This window comes from Podarcis tiliguerta (genome assembly GCF_965153285.1).
Source record: "Podarcis tiliguerta genome assembly, chromosome: 16".
Classification (NCBI taxonomy): domain Eukaryota; kingdom Metazoa; phylum Chordata; class Lepidosauria; order Squamata; family Lacertidae; genus Podarcis; species Podarcis tiliguerta.
In genome coordinates this window covers 24,295,054-24,310,153 of record NC_139549.1, presented here as the reverse complement: position 1 = coordinate 24,310,153, position 15,100 = coordinate 24,295,054, and the positions used below count along the sequence as shown (strand labels likewise).

At 50.6% G+C, this 15,100-nt stretch overlaps 1 protein-coding gene across 2 annotated transcripts; it reads right to left on the bottom strand.

Moving 5' to 3' along the window:
* Positions 1 to 396: 396 nt before the first annotated feature.
* Positions 397 to 14,147, bottom strand: SLC35E4 (solute carrier family 35 member E4). Of its 2 annotated transcripts, none has more exons than XM_083417917.1 (4): positions 13,611 to 14,147; positions 10,099 to 10,662; positions 8,753 to 9,452; positions 397 to 5,203 (listed from the first exon to the last, which is right to left on the bottom strand). In XM_083417917.1, the coding sequence occupies exons 3-4, from the start codon at positions 9,390 to 9,392 to the stop codon at positions 4,782 to 4,784; spliced, it is 1,062 nt and encodes a 353-aa protein (XP_083274043.1). In that variant the 5' UTR covers positions 9,393 to 9,452; positions 10,099 to 10,662; positions 13,611 to 14,147; the 3' UTR covers positions 397 to 4,781. The 2 variants fall into 2 exon arrangements, with proteins under 2 accessions (XP_083274043.1, XP_083274044.1); XM_083417918.1 differs by having other exon boundaries at positions 10,099 to 10,314.
* Positions 14,148 to 15,100: the final 953 nt, after the last annotated feature.

The window sequence follows — 15,100 nt, the reverse complement described above, 5'->3', positions numbered from 1 at the left end:
CTCCGCCCATCTTTGCCTCCAGTCCCGCCTACCCCTGCACCGTTGCCCGGAAGAGAAGACGGCCGTCGGGCTGAAAAAGGTGCTTCACCCCCCGGTGTAGGATGAAAAACCTCCCCTTGAGTTTGCTGCTGGCAAAAGCAGGCCTTTCATGAGACCGGCTGCCATGGCAACCGCCAGTGATGGGCAGGAACAGGCATTTTCCTGCATCGCCCTCCTCCTCTGGCAACGGAAGGGCAAAGGCCTTGGGGAATTATCTTCTTTCCTGATGTAGAGCTATTTCTTTTCTCAAAACAGTTGCTGGAGGTGGAGGAGTGGGCTCTGGCTCTCCCTCTCGCCCACATCTCTGTTTCCCTCCCTTCCTCGGGTCGTTCAAGGACACAAGCACAACCGCTCAAGTAAGACAAAAATAGAGCTTTATTTGAAGGGCAAATGAAACCGGAGAGGCCGGCTTGGCCTTCTTTGTGCTCTGGTTACGCCAGAGGTTCCCTCAGTCGCCTGTTATCTCGTTGATCGGATGGCATAACCCGGACGGTTCACGAAAGGAGAACTTGACACGTGTCCCTAGCTGGGACGATTCAGGCTGGGTGTGATACGGCAAGGATCGCTCACTGCTGGAAGGAAGGGTCAGGGGCGAGAGCGGCGACGGCATCACCAGACAGGAAACCGGACAGATACAATTCCCCAGAGCTGTGCGTGCAAAAATGGCGATGCCTCCACTACGGTGGTGATTTTGTTAACACTCTCCCACTGAGGACCTCAGTGTGGCAGATGCGGTCCTCTGCCTACCCTTTAGATGCTCACCACAAAACCCTGTGAGGTAGGCTAAGCTGACAGACATGGTCAGTCGGGATGTAACAATCCTGGCTTTGCAAACCATGGTTTGTGAAACTGAGCCTCCACACTCCTTCCCCTCCCCTGGTGGCTTCAAGGAAAGGGCCGTAGCTCAGTGGCAGAACATCTGCCTTGCAAGCAGAAGGCTGTGGGTTCAATTCCTGGCATTTCCAGGTAGGGCTGGTGGTGATGTCTCAGATCTGAAACTCTGGAGAGTCACCAATAGCCAGCGTAGGCAATTCTGAGCTAGGTGGACCGACGGTCTCTGATTCTGTGTGAGGCAGCTTCCTAAGTTAATACTGGTGAACCAAACCACAGTTTCCCATTACACATGAAACTGTGGCTTTCTGTTACTAGCCAGTATTCAAAAACCGTGGGGTATGAAGCCAGGGTAGTTATGTCCAAAGTGTGACTGGCCTGAAGTCACCCAGTGGGCTTCATGGCTGAATGAGGACAGGAACTCAAATTTCTCTGGGTCCCGATTAGACACTTTTCACAACTATACCACTCCGGTTGTCACAAAATACCTTGTGCTTTATGGACAACTCAGGTGGTGGTTAACAATGACACAGGGCCCACCTCACACTGTAGAAATCTGGTTTTATGAAACAAATGGTATTGTGAGGAGACCTTTGCCCTTCTATAAATCCATAAACAGGAGGCCAGAAGAGACCAGAAGCCCAAGAACTCTCAATACTGAATTCCTCAACAGTGGTGGTTTTTTCCTACCTTCCCCTTCATACTGCCTCCAACAGTGGACAGAGGACAGACACTAGGAGTGGCTGTTCCAGCCGATATATTTTGGGTACTAATAGGACAGACAGACCTGATCCACCAGCATTTTCAAACACTTTTACTTAGTCCTATATAAATGTATCCAGAGGAATCGTCATATTGACTTTTCCTCGTGTCAGTGGACGAAAGTGGTGCCTTGCGAATTTTTATCTCAGGCACAAAAGTGGCTAGGGCTGAACCTAATTTGACCCCCCCCCAAAAAACACACACACACACACATATGGTAAATAAAAAAAAGTTGAATAATTTACACACTGGCAAAAATATTTGGCCACACACATGCCCAGCACTGCTGAGCGCTCACGGCTAGCCTTCTATCTGCTAACAGTTCTTTCTGCTGCACCAAATTGATTCTGGCAGGCTATGTGGGGGTCAGTTCAGCCTTTATGTTTCCCTTTACACTTGAGTAGGGAAACGCCTGTATCCACAGCCTTTTCACCAGGGACAAATGTGTTGGCTCTGACCTTGATATCCGGAACCCAGCCTTCCTCCAAAACATCCTCTTAGATGTTTTGACTACAGCTCCCAGCAGCCCCCAGCCAGAATGGCTGTGGTTGTAGTTCAAAACAGCTGTGCTGGTAGGGTCTGGTAGAAATGGAAGAACAAAACATCTGGGGAGCGCCAGGTCAGAGACACCTGACCAACACACACACACACACACACACACACACTGATTATCGAACCCCCTTTGCTATAAATGACAGCAAGCCGACATGGGCGCATCTTGCAGACATTACAGATATGTACATTAGCCTCCGCTTGGAGAGAATGTAAAATGCAAAGCAGGACAGCCAGTGTCGTAAGGGGGAAACGACAATCCACTTCTATAGGAGTGGCTGAAAGCCAATCAACACTTGCTGGTGAACCACATGATACACGAGTTCCACATCGAACCGCAGGAACGGACACCAAAGTATACAGAGCGAACACATCCCTGCGTGTAGAAAGCTAGCCTCCCAGGGAGTTCGGGTGGGCTAGAACTCTCACCCCCTCACATGCTAGACTTCCAGGTGCAAGCAGAAATTGGTCCAAGAGAATTCTGCGCCATGTGATTTGATCTGCATGCACAGAATGACCTTGACTCCTTCAAAAACGGGGTGCATCCCCACCCTGAAACAACAAGTAAACAAATACAAACGAGTCCAAAAGCATTTTACCCCATGGAGAGTAATACTGACCATTTTCACCCACTACCAGTGGGCTTAATGGGTGCCCATTCATCAGAGGATTTCAGTGAATCTGGTGGGCAGGTGGAAAATGCCCTTCGAATATATGCACACAAGCCAAACAGTAAAGATTGTCTTCATCCACCGAAAGCAAATGAGCACCCTAAGGTAGGAGAGTTACCTAGTCCAGGAATGGGGGGACCTCTATAGTCCTCTAGATGCTGGGACTACAATTCCCATCATTCCTAACCATTGACAAGGGGCTGATGGGAGCTGTAGTCCAACGGAAACTGGAGGGCTACAGATCTCCTCATCCTTGATGTAGCCCAGTGAGGATAAGGAAATACTAATGGGTGTCTACTCATAAGCAAATGTGCATGCGCTCTCTCTCTCGCTCTCTCATACACACACACACCCTTAACCCACTAGCAGGTAGCACAGAAATAAAACATCCATCCATAAAAATTGCACTATATGCCACCCCACCAGGTGGCAGTAGAGAACGGAAATAGACACACACACACACATACATGCGCACACATGCATGCCCCTGAACACACCACTTTTCATCTCCATGTTCCTCCTATATGGGAGCTGCTCCTCCCAGCATATTCAGCACTTTAGTACCAAGTGGGGAGCCCTGCCCAAGGAAAGGAGGAACTCTGTGCCACCCCCCTCTGCGGGCATCAATCCCACTGTGCCCTCGGAGGGCTTGGGAAGGAACTGGCATGGCTGCAAAGCGGCTTGCGGAGATCAGAGGTGCACTCCAGCACACTTTCAAGTCTCAACATTTTTTAAAAAGAAGGAAACACTTGGTTTCCCCCCAATTTTTAGCCCTATGAGAAGTAGCGGCTGGTGCCAGGGAGCTCTGCTGAGGCAGATCCGCTCTTCCTTTCTCTCTTCCCCAGAGTCTGCATGTTTGAATTATCTGCCTCAGAGGAGCTGGGGAGCCTACCTGCATGTAGAAATCTAGCACATCAAGGAGAAAACGAGAAGAGAATCCTCTCTCTCCGAAGGTGCTGGCTTTCTAGGGGCAGGGATTTTTAAAATATTGTTTTTTAAAAAGATTCAATGTAGGTGAGAATTCAGATACGCGGCATCTAATCCCTGCACCCCGTGCCGTCAAATCCTTTGGTGGGCAGAGGTGGCGTCTCCTGGCTTCCTCTAAAAACCATCTGCTGTAGCTCTTGCCCAGTGCGTAAAATGGCTCAGGGTCAGGTGGGGCTGAGTGGGGGAGGATAAGCCTTCCCATAATTCTTGCATCTGCTGCTCATGAGCGCCCCCTGCAACATACCAGAGGAGTGCTATGATCCATCAGAGAGGAGTGGCACACCTTCCCACAATGGCAGTAGTGGCTGGCACCCATTGGGATTGGCAAGACAGAAAGCAGGGAGGCCCAACAGTAGGTGGCGCCGCAGCCAACGAAAGGCAAAGCCAACTAAGTGCAGCTTTTGTCCCCGTCCTCCGTTCTGCAGTTCCGCAAGGGCAACACCGAGGGGAGGAAGCTGGCCGGCAGTGCCACCCCCTGCAGTGGTGGTGCAAGAACATAAGAGCAACTCTGCTGAATCAAGCCCATCTAGTCCAGCATCATGTTCTCACAGCGGCCAACCAGATGCCCTAACAAGAAGCCTGCAAGCGGGACCTGAGCAAACCAACACTCTGCCCACCTGCAATTCCCAACAACGGGTATTCAGAGTCACCCTAACTCCCCGTGGTGGCCGGTGCCCACTGGTAGGGCAGAAAGCAGGGAGCCCAACAGTAGGTGGTGCCAGAGAGCAGGCTGAGTCAACTCATTCTAGTTTTGTCCCCGTCCTCCTCCCGGCTGAGCGACACTGAGACCAGGGAGCAGGAAGCGGGCAGCCAGTGCCAACCCTCCTGGACCAGATGGGGGCTGGACAAGAGCAGGCTGAGGTTGGCGGGGCAGGCCCCTACCCCATTGGCTCCCGCGCTTGGCAGTCACAGCTCCAATCACGTCCTCCCTCTCTTTGCTTACTCCTCTTTGCCCCGCCCACCCCTGGAGCGCCAGCAGGAGGCGATGCAGTCACAGTGATGGTACATGAAGACCCCCGAGAGGGTGAGGGCGATGCCCGCGTAGCTGAGCAGCGTCAGGCGGCTGCCAAAGAGGAAGTGGGAGAGCAGGAGGTTGCCCACCACGTTGAAGTTCCCCAGGACGTGGATGGTGAGGGCCGACGTCAGCGAGATGACGTAGAAGCTGGCCAAGTTGTACAGCACCGAGCCCAGGCAGCTGAGCAGGACACAGGCCCAGAGGCCGCCTCCGTAGGCCAGGGTGCCGTCCCAGGCGGGCCCCACCTCCAGGACCAGGGCGGCCGCGAAGAGGATGTAGAAGCTGGGCAGGGAGGTGAGGCAGAGCAAGGTCAGCGAGTCCAGGCGCTCCTCCTGCAGGAAGGTACCTGGGATGAGAGATATAAAATAATAATAAGGGACGCGGGTGGCGCTTTGGGTTAAACCACAGAGCCTAGGACTTGTAGATCAGAAGGTCGGCGGTTCGAATCCCCGCAATGGGGTGAGCTCCCGTTGCTCGGTCCCTGCTCCTGCCAACCTAGCAGTTCGAAAGCACGCCAGTGCAAGTAGATAAATAGGTACCGCTCCGTCGGGAAGGTAAACGGTGTTTCCGTGCACTGCTCTGGTTCACCAGAAGTGGCTTAGTCATGCTGGCCACATGACCCGGAAGCTGTACACCGGCTCCCTCGGCCAATAAAGCGAGATGAGCGCCGCAACCCCAGAGTCAGCCACGACTGGACCTAATAGTCAGGGGTTCCTTTACCTTTAGTAATAATAATAATAATAAATAATATCAAACATTTAAAACTTCCCAATACAGGGCTGCTTTCAGATGTCTTCTAAATGTCATATAGTTGTTTATTTCCTTGACATCTGATGGGAGGGCGTTCCACAGGGCAGATGCCACTACCTAGAATGCCCTCTGCCTGGTTCCCTGCAACCTCACTTCTCACAGGGAGGGAACCGCCAGAAGGCCCTCGGAGCTGGACACCAAATTCAGGCAGGAGGGAACTTCCCCAAGGCATAGCCGCTCCTCGACATGGCATGGATTTCTCCAACGTGGCACCCTGCCATTGTTTTGGACTACAACTCCCATGAGCCCCAGCCAGGATGGCTAAGCAACCCATCAGTCCCAGCTTCATACAACTGTTTTTCGATATGTTGTAAGCTGCCCAGAGTGGCTAGGGGTACCCAACCAGATGGGAGGGGTATAATTAATAAAATTATAAAATTATTTATTTTTATTTTTATTTTTATTTTTAATTTTGGGGGAGGAAGCCTCATGCCTTGAAATGCTCTCTCACAGGTAGGAAACTCCCCGCACATAGAAAACCAGCAGGTCAAGGAGAAGGCTCACTGCTTATGTGCATTGAATCCTTTTGTACAGAGCAGCATTCAATCCTGGGAGTCCCAAACCTGCAATTTGAAGCAGTACAGCCCTAAGACAGGTTCACCACCTCACTGAGAACTAGGCCCTTGAGTCCTGACCTTTTCCAAACTGTATATGTGGGTGGTGGTGTTTTTAAAAAAGATGTGTTTTTGAAATAAAAATAAACCTTATCATAAAGCCCCCAGTGGCCTCTCCTCCAAAAGTAAACAGCCACTTACATTTCTCTGAGCATCTAGATGACCAAGCAAGAATGAGGAAGTACATGTTAAATTTGCACAACCCTGCACTGGAGACAAGAGTCCAGCCCAGATATGATGTTTTAGGGAGTAGCCTTTCCCAAGTTGATGCCCTCCAAGTGTTTTGGACTATAGTGCCCATCAGTCTTAGCCAGCATGGCTGTTGTAACCAACAGCTCCCATCAGCCCTGGCCGGGACTAATGGGAATTGTAGTCCCAAACGCCTGCCAGGCAGCAGCTGGATAAATGCATAGAGCAGTGATGGCCAAACTTGGCCCTCCAGCTGTTCGGGGACTACAATTCCCATCTTCCCTAGCTAACAGGACCAGTTGTCAGGGATGATGGGAACTGTAGTCCCAAAACAGCTGGAGGGCCAATTTGGCCATCACTGGCAGAGAGGTTCACTGGTGTAGGGTCACATTCACACCATCCGTTTAAAGCACTATTATCCCACTTTAGTCATGGAATTGTAGTTTCTTAAGGGGGCTGAGAGTTGTTAGGAGAACCCCCCCCCCTTCCCCAAAGTGCTTTAACAATCAATCCCTCTTCCCAGGAAACTGTGGAAGCTCCAGCTCTGGAAGGGGAATTAGGTATCTCCTAACAAGCTCTTGGAGTCCTTAACAAACTACAACTCCCAGAATTCCTGGGGGAAAGCCTTGACGGTTTAAAGTGGGATTTGTGGTGCTTTGAATAGATGGCGTGAATCTGACCTAGCTCCACCACTAGAAGGTTCAGAAGGCTGTATGTTTAAGTTACACAGAAATTGGAATGAGCTATCCCATTTCCAAGACAACAGCCCAGCGAAGGATAAAGTATTCCCTTCTGAAAACCTCCCAGCAAAGATTTAGCATCCCAAAAACAAAACATGCCTTCTGCCCTGCTCAGCGTTTTAAGTTTCAGCACACAAACGAAACGAACGATTCCAGGTTCAAATCTGGCTCTAGTTTCAACGCAATTAGAATTCTGGGAAGGGCTGGACTCTGTTTAATGCAAAATAAGAGACGTTTTGCAGATGTGCTCAATTGGTATAATTCCTTCATTATTTATTCCCAGGGAGAACTAAAACAGAGTGCTTATATTCTTCACCCACACGCTTTCAAGCACATCTCTGCAGCCATAATAATAATAATAATAATAATAATAATAATAATAATTTATTTATATGCCACGCATCTCGCTAGGTTTCCCCAGCCACTCTGGGTGGCTCCCAACAGAATATTATAAACACGATAAAACATCAAACATTAAAAACTTCCCTAAACAGAGCTGCTTTCAGATGTCTTCTATAAGTCAGATAGTTGTTTATTTCCTTGACATCTGATGGGAGGGCATTCCACAGGGTGGGCGCCACTGCCAAGCAGGCCCTCTGCCTGGTTCCCTGTAACCTCACTTCTCGCAGAGAGGGAACCGCCAGAAGGTCCTCGGCACTGGACCTCAGTGTCTGGGCTGAACGATGGAGGTGGAGACGCTCCTTCATGTATACTGGACCGAGTCCGTTTAGGACTTTAAAGGTCAGCACCAACACTTTGAATTGTGCTCGGAAACATACTGGGAGCCAATGTAGGTCTTTCAGGATCGGTGTGATATGATCTCAGCGGCCACTCCCGGTCACCAATCTAGCTGCCGCATTCTGGATTAGTTGTAGTTTCTGGGTCACCTTCAAAGGTAGCCCCATGTAAAGTGCATTGCAGTAGTCCAAGTGGGAGATAACTAGAGCATGCACCACTCTGGCAAGGCAGCCTGTGGGCAGGTAGGGTCTCAGCCTGTGTACCTGATGGAGCTGGTAAACAGCTGCCCTGGACACACAATTGACCTGCGCCTCTCTGGACAGCTGTGAGTCTAAAATGACTCCCAGACTAGAAACTCACTTTAAAAAGGACCCTTAAGAAGGGCCATGGGACGCGGGTGGCGCTGTGGGTTAAACCACAGAGCCTAGGACTTGCCAATCAGAAGGTCGGCTGTTTGAATCCCCGCGATGGGGTGAGCTCCCATTGCTCGGTCCCTGCTCCTGCCAACCTAGCAGTTCGAAAGCACGTCAAAGTGCAAGTAGATAAATAGGTACCACTCCGGCGGGAAGGTAAACGGCATTTCCGTGCGCTGCTCTGGTTCGCCAGAAGCGGCTTAGTCATGCTGGCCACATGACCCAGAAGCTGTACGCCGGCTCCCTCGGCCAATAAAGCGAGATGAGCGCCGCAACCCCAGAGTCGGTCACGACTGGACCTAATGGTCAGGGGTCCCCTTTACCTTTAAGAAGGGCCAATGTTCCACACAGGCCACCCTGCGGCCCATGCGCAGCCATGCAAGACACTTACTTTGCTGTATAGACTTCAGCCCTCGGAGGAAAGTGGCGGCAAACAGGAAGCAGCAGCCGGCTTGGTCAAAATGCACCTCCCCCACGATGCTCAAGGAAGCCCCCAGGCAGATGGGCCCCATGGCCACGTACTGCAGGGGGTGGTGGTGTTTTCCCAGCAGCACCTTGGAGAGGGTCAGGGTGAAGAACGGCGTCGTGGTGTAAACCATCTGGGCAAAGTCCAGCTGGACGTAGTTCAGTCCCAGGTTCCCAAAGGCCACACTGGCGCAGAAGGTCAGGCTCAGCAGGAAAACCCTGCCCTTGGCTCCAGGGCACGGGGCTGGGTGCCCGGCCCCGCCGGCCCGCAGCTTCGCCAAAGGGTTGCCCACCACCACGGCCGTCAACATGTGCAGGGAGGAGAGCAAGACCGGGTAGCGGAAGTTGTGGACGGCAAAGATCCACTTGTTGAGGCTGGACATGGTGGTTCCTGTGGCCAGCCAGACGAACACCGTGAAGACCAGGGGCAGAGCGTGCCGGGACGGTTCGGGGGGCCTTTGCCCCCCACGCGGCAGCGGATCCAGCTTCCAGGGAGAGAGGGGTCGTGCCCCATTGCCAGCGTTCATCTCTGCTTCATTTCTTCTCCCCGGAGAGGGTGGGCACATTGGGGGCGGCAGCCTGGCATCAGCACAAGGGACAGAGTCCCTGTGCAAACAGCTGTGAGCCTAGAGACAAAACGTTATCCGTAAACAATCATCCAACTACTCCAGGTGTCAATCTTATACGGCTTAGGCCCAGGCTGTCTGAAGGACCATATTCTCCCATATGAACTTGCCCAAGCTCTGAGATCTTCGAGTAAAGCCCTTCTCTCGGTCCCGCCACCCCCACAGGGACGCTTGGTGGGGACATGGGACAGAGCCTTCTTAGTGGCTGCTCCCAGACATTGGAGCTCCTTCCCCGGGGAGGCCAGACTGGCTCCCTCCTTGCTGTCCTTCCAATGGCAGGTGTTGACTTTTATTTCAACAGGCCTTCGGGAAATGACTTCTATTAGGGTGCTATTTTCACTATCAGCATTTTAATAGATTTGTTTTAATTCTGTTATAGAGTTCCATTCCTTTTTAACAATTACCTGTTACATGTTTTTAGCTTTTTGCATTTTATCGGTGTTGTTCTAATTTGCGAAAGCTGCCGTCATGAAGTCCCAGTCTGGGGGAAAGCGGGCAATTAAACAAATAATTAAATAAATACAATAACATTGCTTGAGCTCACTGTCTCCTGGCTGGTTTTGGTGCCCACACAAAGTTTGCCATGTCCCGCTCAGCTATTTTCCCCTTCCTGTCTCCTCTCCAAAAGTCACTCCCAGTGACTCACCAGTATCCAATTTCCAGTCCCGGCCGGGAGCGAGCGAGGATCCCTCTGGCTTTCTCAGGAGGAATCTGGAACAGACAGAGGAGAAACGCCCTGGATGTGCCTCGACGTTGTAGAATCACCTTCGGTTGCGACCTCCAGCCCCTGCGACGTCCGGCACCTTGTCAGCTCCGGTGGGACAGGAATCCAGCGGCTTCTAGACACTCGGCAAGCCTCATTCTGTGGAACGACACACAACAGATGAGATCCCTGGAGTCTCACTTAAACCAGAGGTCTTTGGGCTGGCCTGCCGCCTACGGAGAGAGATGCTGTCCGACTTCAGGAGAGGCTGAGCCACTTCTGCTGCCAGCTAGCCTTGTGTAAGGATGCCGGGCGGAGAGGAGGAAGGCAGTGGAAAGTGTGATGGGCTGGCTGGGAGGTTGGCAGCGAAGCTCCTCCCTCTCGTATCCTGGGACTGCGGCAGCAACAACAACAATGGGTCATGTGTCTGCCTCCTTAAAGTGATCAAGGCCAGGCAGCCCAAGCGGTTTGTGGGCCCGCCCAGGCCGACTCATCTGCGGTTTGTCCCTGTGGGAGGAAAAAGATCATACAGACCGGCTGCAGCAGCAGCAGCGGAAAGAAAGAGCAGTCAGGAGAGCATCCTAAACAAAAAACCCAGTCGCCATGGAAACATAGCAATCCAAAAGAGAAAGAGAGAGAGAGAGAGACTGTGCCACGCTGTGCCTTTAAAACACATGGCTTCCACCCCACTCAAGGATCCTGGAAACGGTAATCCTGCCAAACTACAATTCCCAGCACCCAGAACAAACTACAGTTCCCATGATTCCAACTCTATGATTCTGATTCTATGATTCTATGATTCTATGATTCTTTGATTCTATGATTCTTGGAAGGGGAAACTATGTGCCTTCAATATGTGTCCAAAAGTGCTTTCAAAATGGTGATGGAAGCCACAGCCGCTTAAAGAATGCATTCATTGCTTTCTTGATCGGTACTATTCATAAATTTATTACTCACCGTTTGGCAGGAAGCTCCAGGGTGAGTTACGACGATTTAAAATTAAGAATAAAAAAGAGGAGATATGGTACAAAAAGTGAATAAGGAGTGGGCTGTCTTTAAGGAATACATCAAAATCTATGTGGAAAAAGTAGAACTTTTGACAGATATTGAGTGAATCCAGAAAATGATTAGAGCGAAAGGAGAGTAAAGTTAAGATAGAAGAAGAGATTAAAGAAATAACGAAATGCATTTAAGCTAATTGCTAAAATAAAGTAGCGTAACAAGAACAGCTGGAAGTCAAGTCACTTGGTGGGTGTCCGTGTGGGGTAGGTATGTTGTAGGTGTGTTGGTATGTTGATATGTATAGTATAGGTAGGTATTATATAGAGTTTTACGCTATGAAAATAAGGTAGTGTGTTGTGTATATGTATTGCATAAATGTAAATGTATGTGTTTTAAATGTTAATAAAATAAAATTAAGAATAAAAAAATGCAGATTGCTGTCACGGGAATAGGGTAGGCCTTGAAAACACACATATTTCAGGTGTCAAAGGCTGGGGTGAAGAGGTGTGTCTTCAGCATTCTATGAGAGCCATGTAATGAAGCTGTCAGATGCACCTCTGTGGGGAGTTCCACAATTTAGGGGCTGCCACTGAGAAGGCCCCGTCCTGGCCTGCCACCCCCACCAAACTTCTGAGGGCTGTGAAACTACCAAAATTATATTCAATATACATTTAAAGCACATGGCTTTAAGCACCCAAGGCATGCTGGGAATGGTAGTCCCCCCCCCCCCAGAACTTTAATTCCCAGCACCCAGAACAAACTACAGCTCCCCGGGATTCTTTGGTGGGAAGTCATGGGCTTTAGGCGTGTGTTGAATGTACAGTACTTTAATATATGGGGTGGAAATGCCATAAGCTGGCGATACATGCCGCTTCGAAGCAGCGGTGTTTGCTGGGGCCTCATGGGAATTGTAGTCTAAGGCTCTGTACTCGCCATGCATTTAAGGCACATTGAAACCACCCACAAACCCCAAGAAACCTGGAAATAAAACAGCTGGAAATAAAATAGGTTTAGGAAGGTTGGTTTAAACCAGCAACCTTTTTCAGCAGGGGGCAGGTCCACCATTCCTCAGACCATGGGCGGGGGGCCGAACTATATGTTGGGGGGGTGAACAAATTCCTATGCCCCACAAATAACCCAGAGATGCATTTTAAATAAAAGGACACATTCTACTCATGTAAAAACACACTGATTCCCGGACCGTCCATGGGCCAGATTTAGAAGGCGATTGGGCCGCATCCGGCCCCTGAGCCTTAGGTTGCCTCCCCTGGTTTAAACCCTAAACAGGTGGGGACCTGGGTGAGAAAAGCAACAACTGACACATATTAATAATAATAATAATAATAATAATTTGTATATTCTCCTTCCTCCATAGGCTGACCTTTTGCCTGGCTTCTCAACCGATATCAACATCACAAGGCAAAAACCCCTGGGTGAACTGCACACAGATTAATACCTGGAGCCCAATTTGCACAGACCCAAACTAATTAGGAGTCAGGAATCACAGATTCTCTAGTTCTGGTAGCAAAAGGGGGAAAGGCCACACAGCTGGATGGAAGAGGATCTGCCTTGCATGCAGGAGATCCCGGGTTCAAATTCCTTGGCAGCATCTCCAGCTAAGGCTGGGGGTGGAAAGGCTGCCTGCCTGGATCCCTGGACAGCGGCTGCTGCTGCCAGTCAGTGCAGACAGCACTGAGCTGGCTGGACCCATAGACCTGGCTCAGAATAAGGCAGCATCCTGTGTTTACTCAGAAGTGTTGGTGCTGACCTTTAAAGCCCGAAACGGCCTCGGTCCAGTATACCTGAAGGACCATCTCCATCTCCATCATTCTGCCTGGACACTGAGGTCTGGTGCCGAGGGCCTTCTGACGGTTCCCTCACTGCGAGAAGCCAAGTTACAGGGAGCTAGGCAGAGGGCCTTCTCGGTAGTGGCGCCCGCCCTATGGAACGCCCTCCCATCAGATGTCAAAGAGAACAACAACTACCAGACTTTTAGAAGACATCTTAAGGCAGCCCTGTTCAGGGAAGCTTTTAATGTTTAATAGGTTATTGTATTTTAGTATTTTGTTGGAAGCCGCCCAGAGTGGCTGGGGATACCCAGATGGGCAGGGTATAAATAAATTATTATTATTATTATTATTAGCCGCCCAGAGTGGTTGGGGAAACCCAGCCAGATGGGGAGGGTATAAATAATAAATTATTATTATTATTATTATTATTATTATTATTATTAAATCCCTGCGCTCTTCTTCCCGTTTTCGATGGCTCCTGGAGTCCTGGCATGATCCACCGGCCCCGTCCAGGGAGACCCGGCACACGCCTCCAAGCGTCTGCCTGGGTTAGGAACGGCGTCACGTCTGAACTCTCCGCAGGCCCGGGAAGCAACCATACCGGCCAGAGGAGGGCGATGCGGGTGGAGGGGAAGAGTGCGGCGCCCTCAAGGTGACTCTTACCTTCAGGTAAGGCGGGGGGAGGCGCAGCTCCATCGCAGCCAGCCGGGCGGGGCGCCGGCTCCTGGGTCCCCAAAGGATCGCTCTCCCGAGAAGGCGAGGCAGAGCCGGGGCGAGCTGGTGGCTGGGACCACGCACAGACCCCCGGGCTCAGCATCCGAGATCGGGTCCCTCCTTGCCCTTGGGCGTCCTTTCCCACGCTCCCTTCCCAGGCGAGGATGCGCTGCTGCTCCTGCTCCGGTATCCTTGCAATAACCCCCCCGGAGGCGGCAAGTCGAGCGGAGAAAGGAAAGCGATGGAGAAAAAGGAGAAGCGGGGCGCGCAATCGCTTTGCAGGCTTTCTTTCCCGCCCCCTCCGCCTAGCAAAGCTAAAACGGGAGCCTGCTGGCCAAAGCCGTCTCGCCGGCGCCGCCTCCTGGCCGCGGCTGGGGGGCGCCAGCCTGGCTTAAGCGCACCGGAGGAAGAGGAGAGGTAACATTGCCTTGTCTCCCGCGGCTCCGCGCGCAAAATTGCGTCCGCACCGCCGCCTGTGCGCAGAGGCCAGCAGCGTGATGGCGCAGAGGCTGCTGCCGTGCCCAAGCAAGGCTTGGGAAGAGATTGCAGTTTCGGATCGGATCCATGTTTTTAAAATGTGTGTGTGTGTGTGTGTGTGTTTATTTATTTATTTATTTGCGTGTTTGTTTGTTTGTGTTTTTCCCACGGCAGCTCAAAGCAATGCCTAGAAGCTGAGGGTATATTTTTTTCACTTATGGTAGAAATGCAAGTGGGCAAATGGTGTAAAGGTAAAAGGACCCTGACCATTAGGTCCAGTCGTGGCCGAGTCTGAGGTTGCAGCGCTCATCTCGCTTTACTGGCAGAGGGAGCCGGCCTACAGCTTCCAGGTCATGTGGCCAGCATGACTAAGCCGCTTCTGGCAAACCAGAACAGCACATGGAAACGCTGTTTACCTTCCCAAGTATCTATTTATCTACTTGCACTTTAGCGGTACCTATTTATCTACTTGCACTTTAGCGGTACCTATTTATCTACTTGCACTTTGACGTGCTTTCGAACTGCTAGGTTGGCAGCAGCTGGGACCGAGCAACAGGAGCTCACCAGTCACGGGGATTCAAACCGCCAACCTTCTGATCGGCAAGCCCTAGGCTCTGGTGTACAATGAGCTAAATTTTTTATTATTATTTACATTTCCTAAAAAAACCAGAAGCATTCCTTCTTGGTATAAATGGGAATGAGTTAGCAAAAAAAACCCCTGTAACTTATTCTTATATGCTACAACTGCTGCAAGGATATTATACGCAAGATACTGGAAACAGAGACCCAGGGAAAGAACAATGGTTAAACAAACTCATTGAATATGCTAAGTTTGCAAATATGACACCCAAAATAAGAAATGTAGATGATGAATCAGACAAAGAGTGAGTGGGAGTATTTAGGGGAATATTTACAAAAATTCAATCTTAAATACAAGTAGGGGATATCTTCTGACTAGCAGT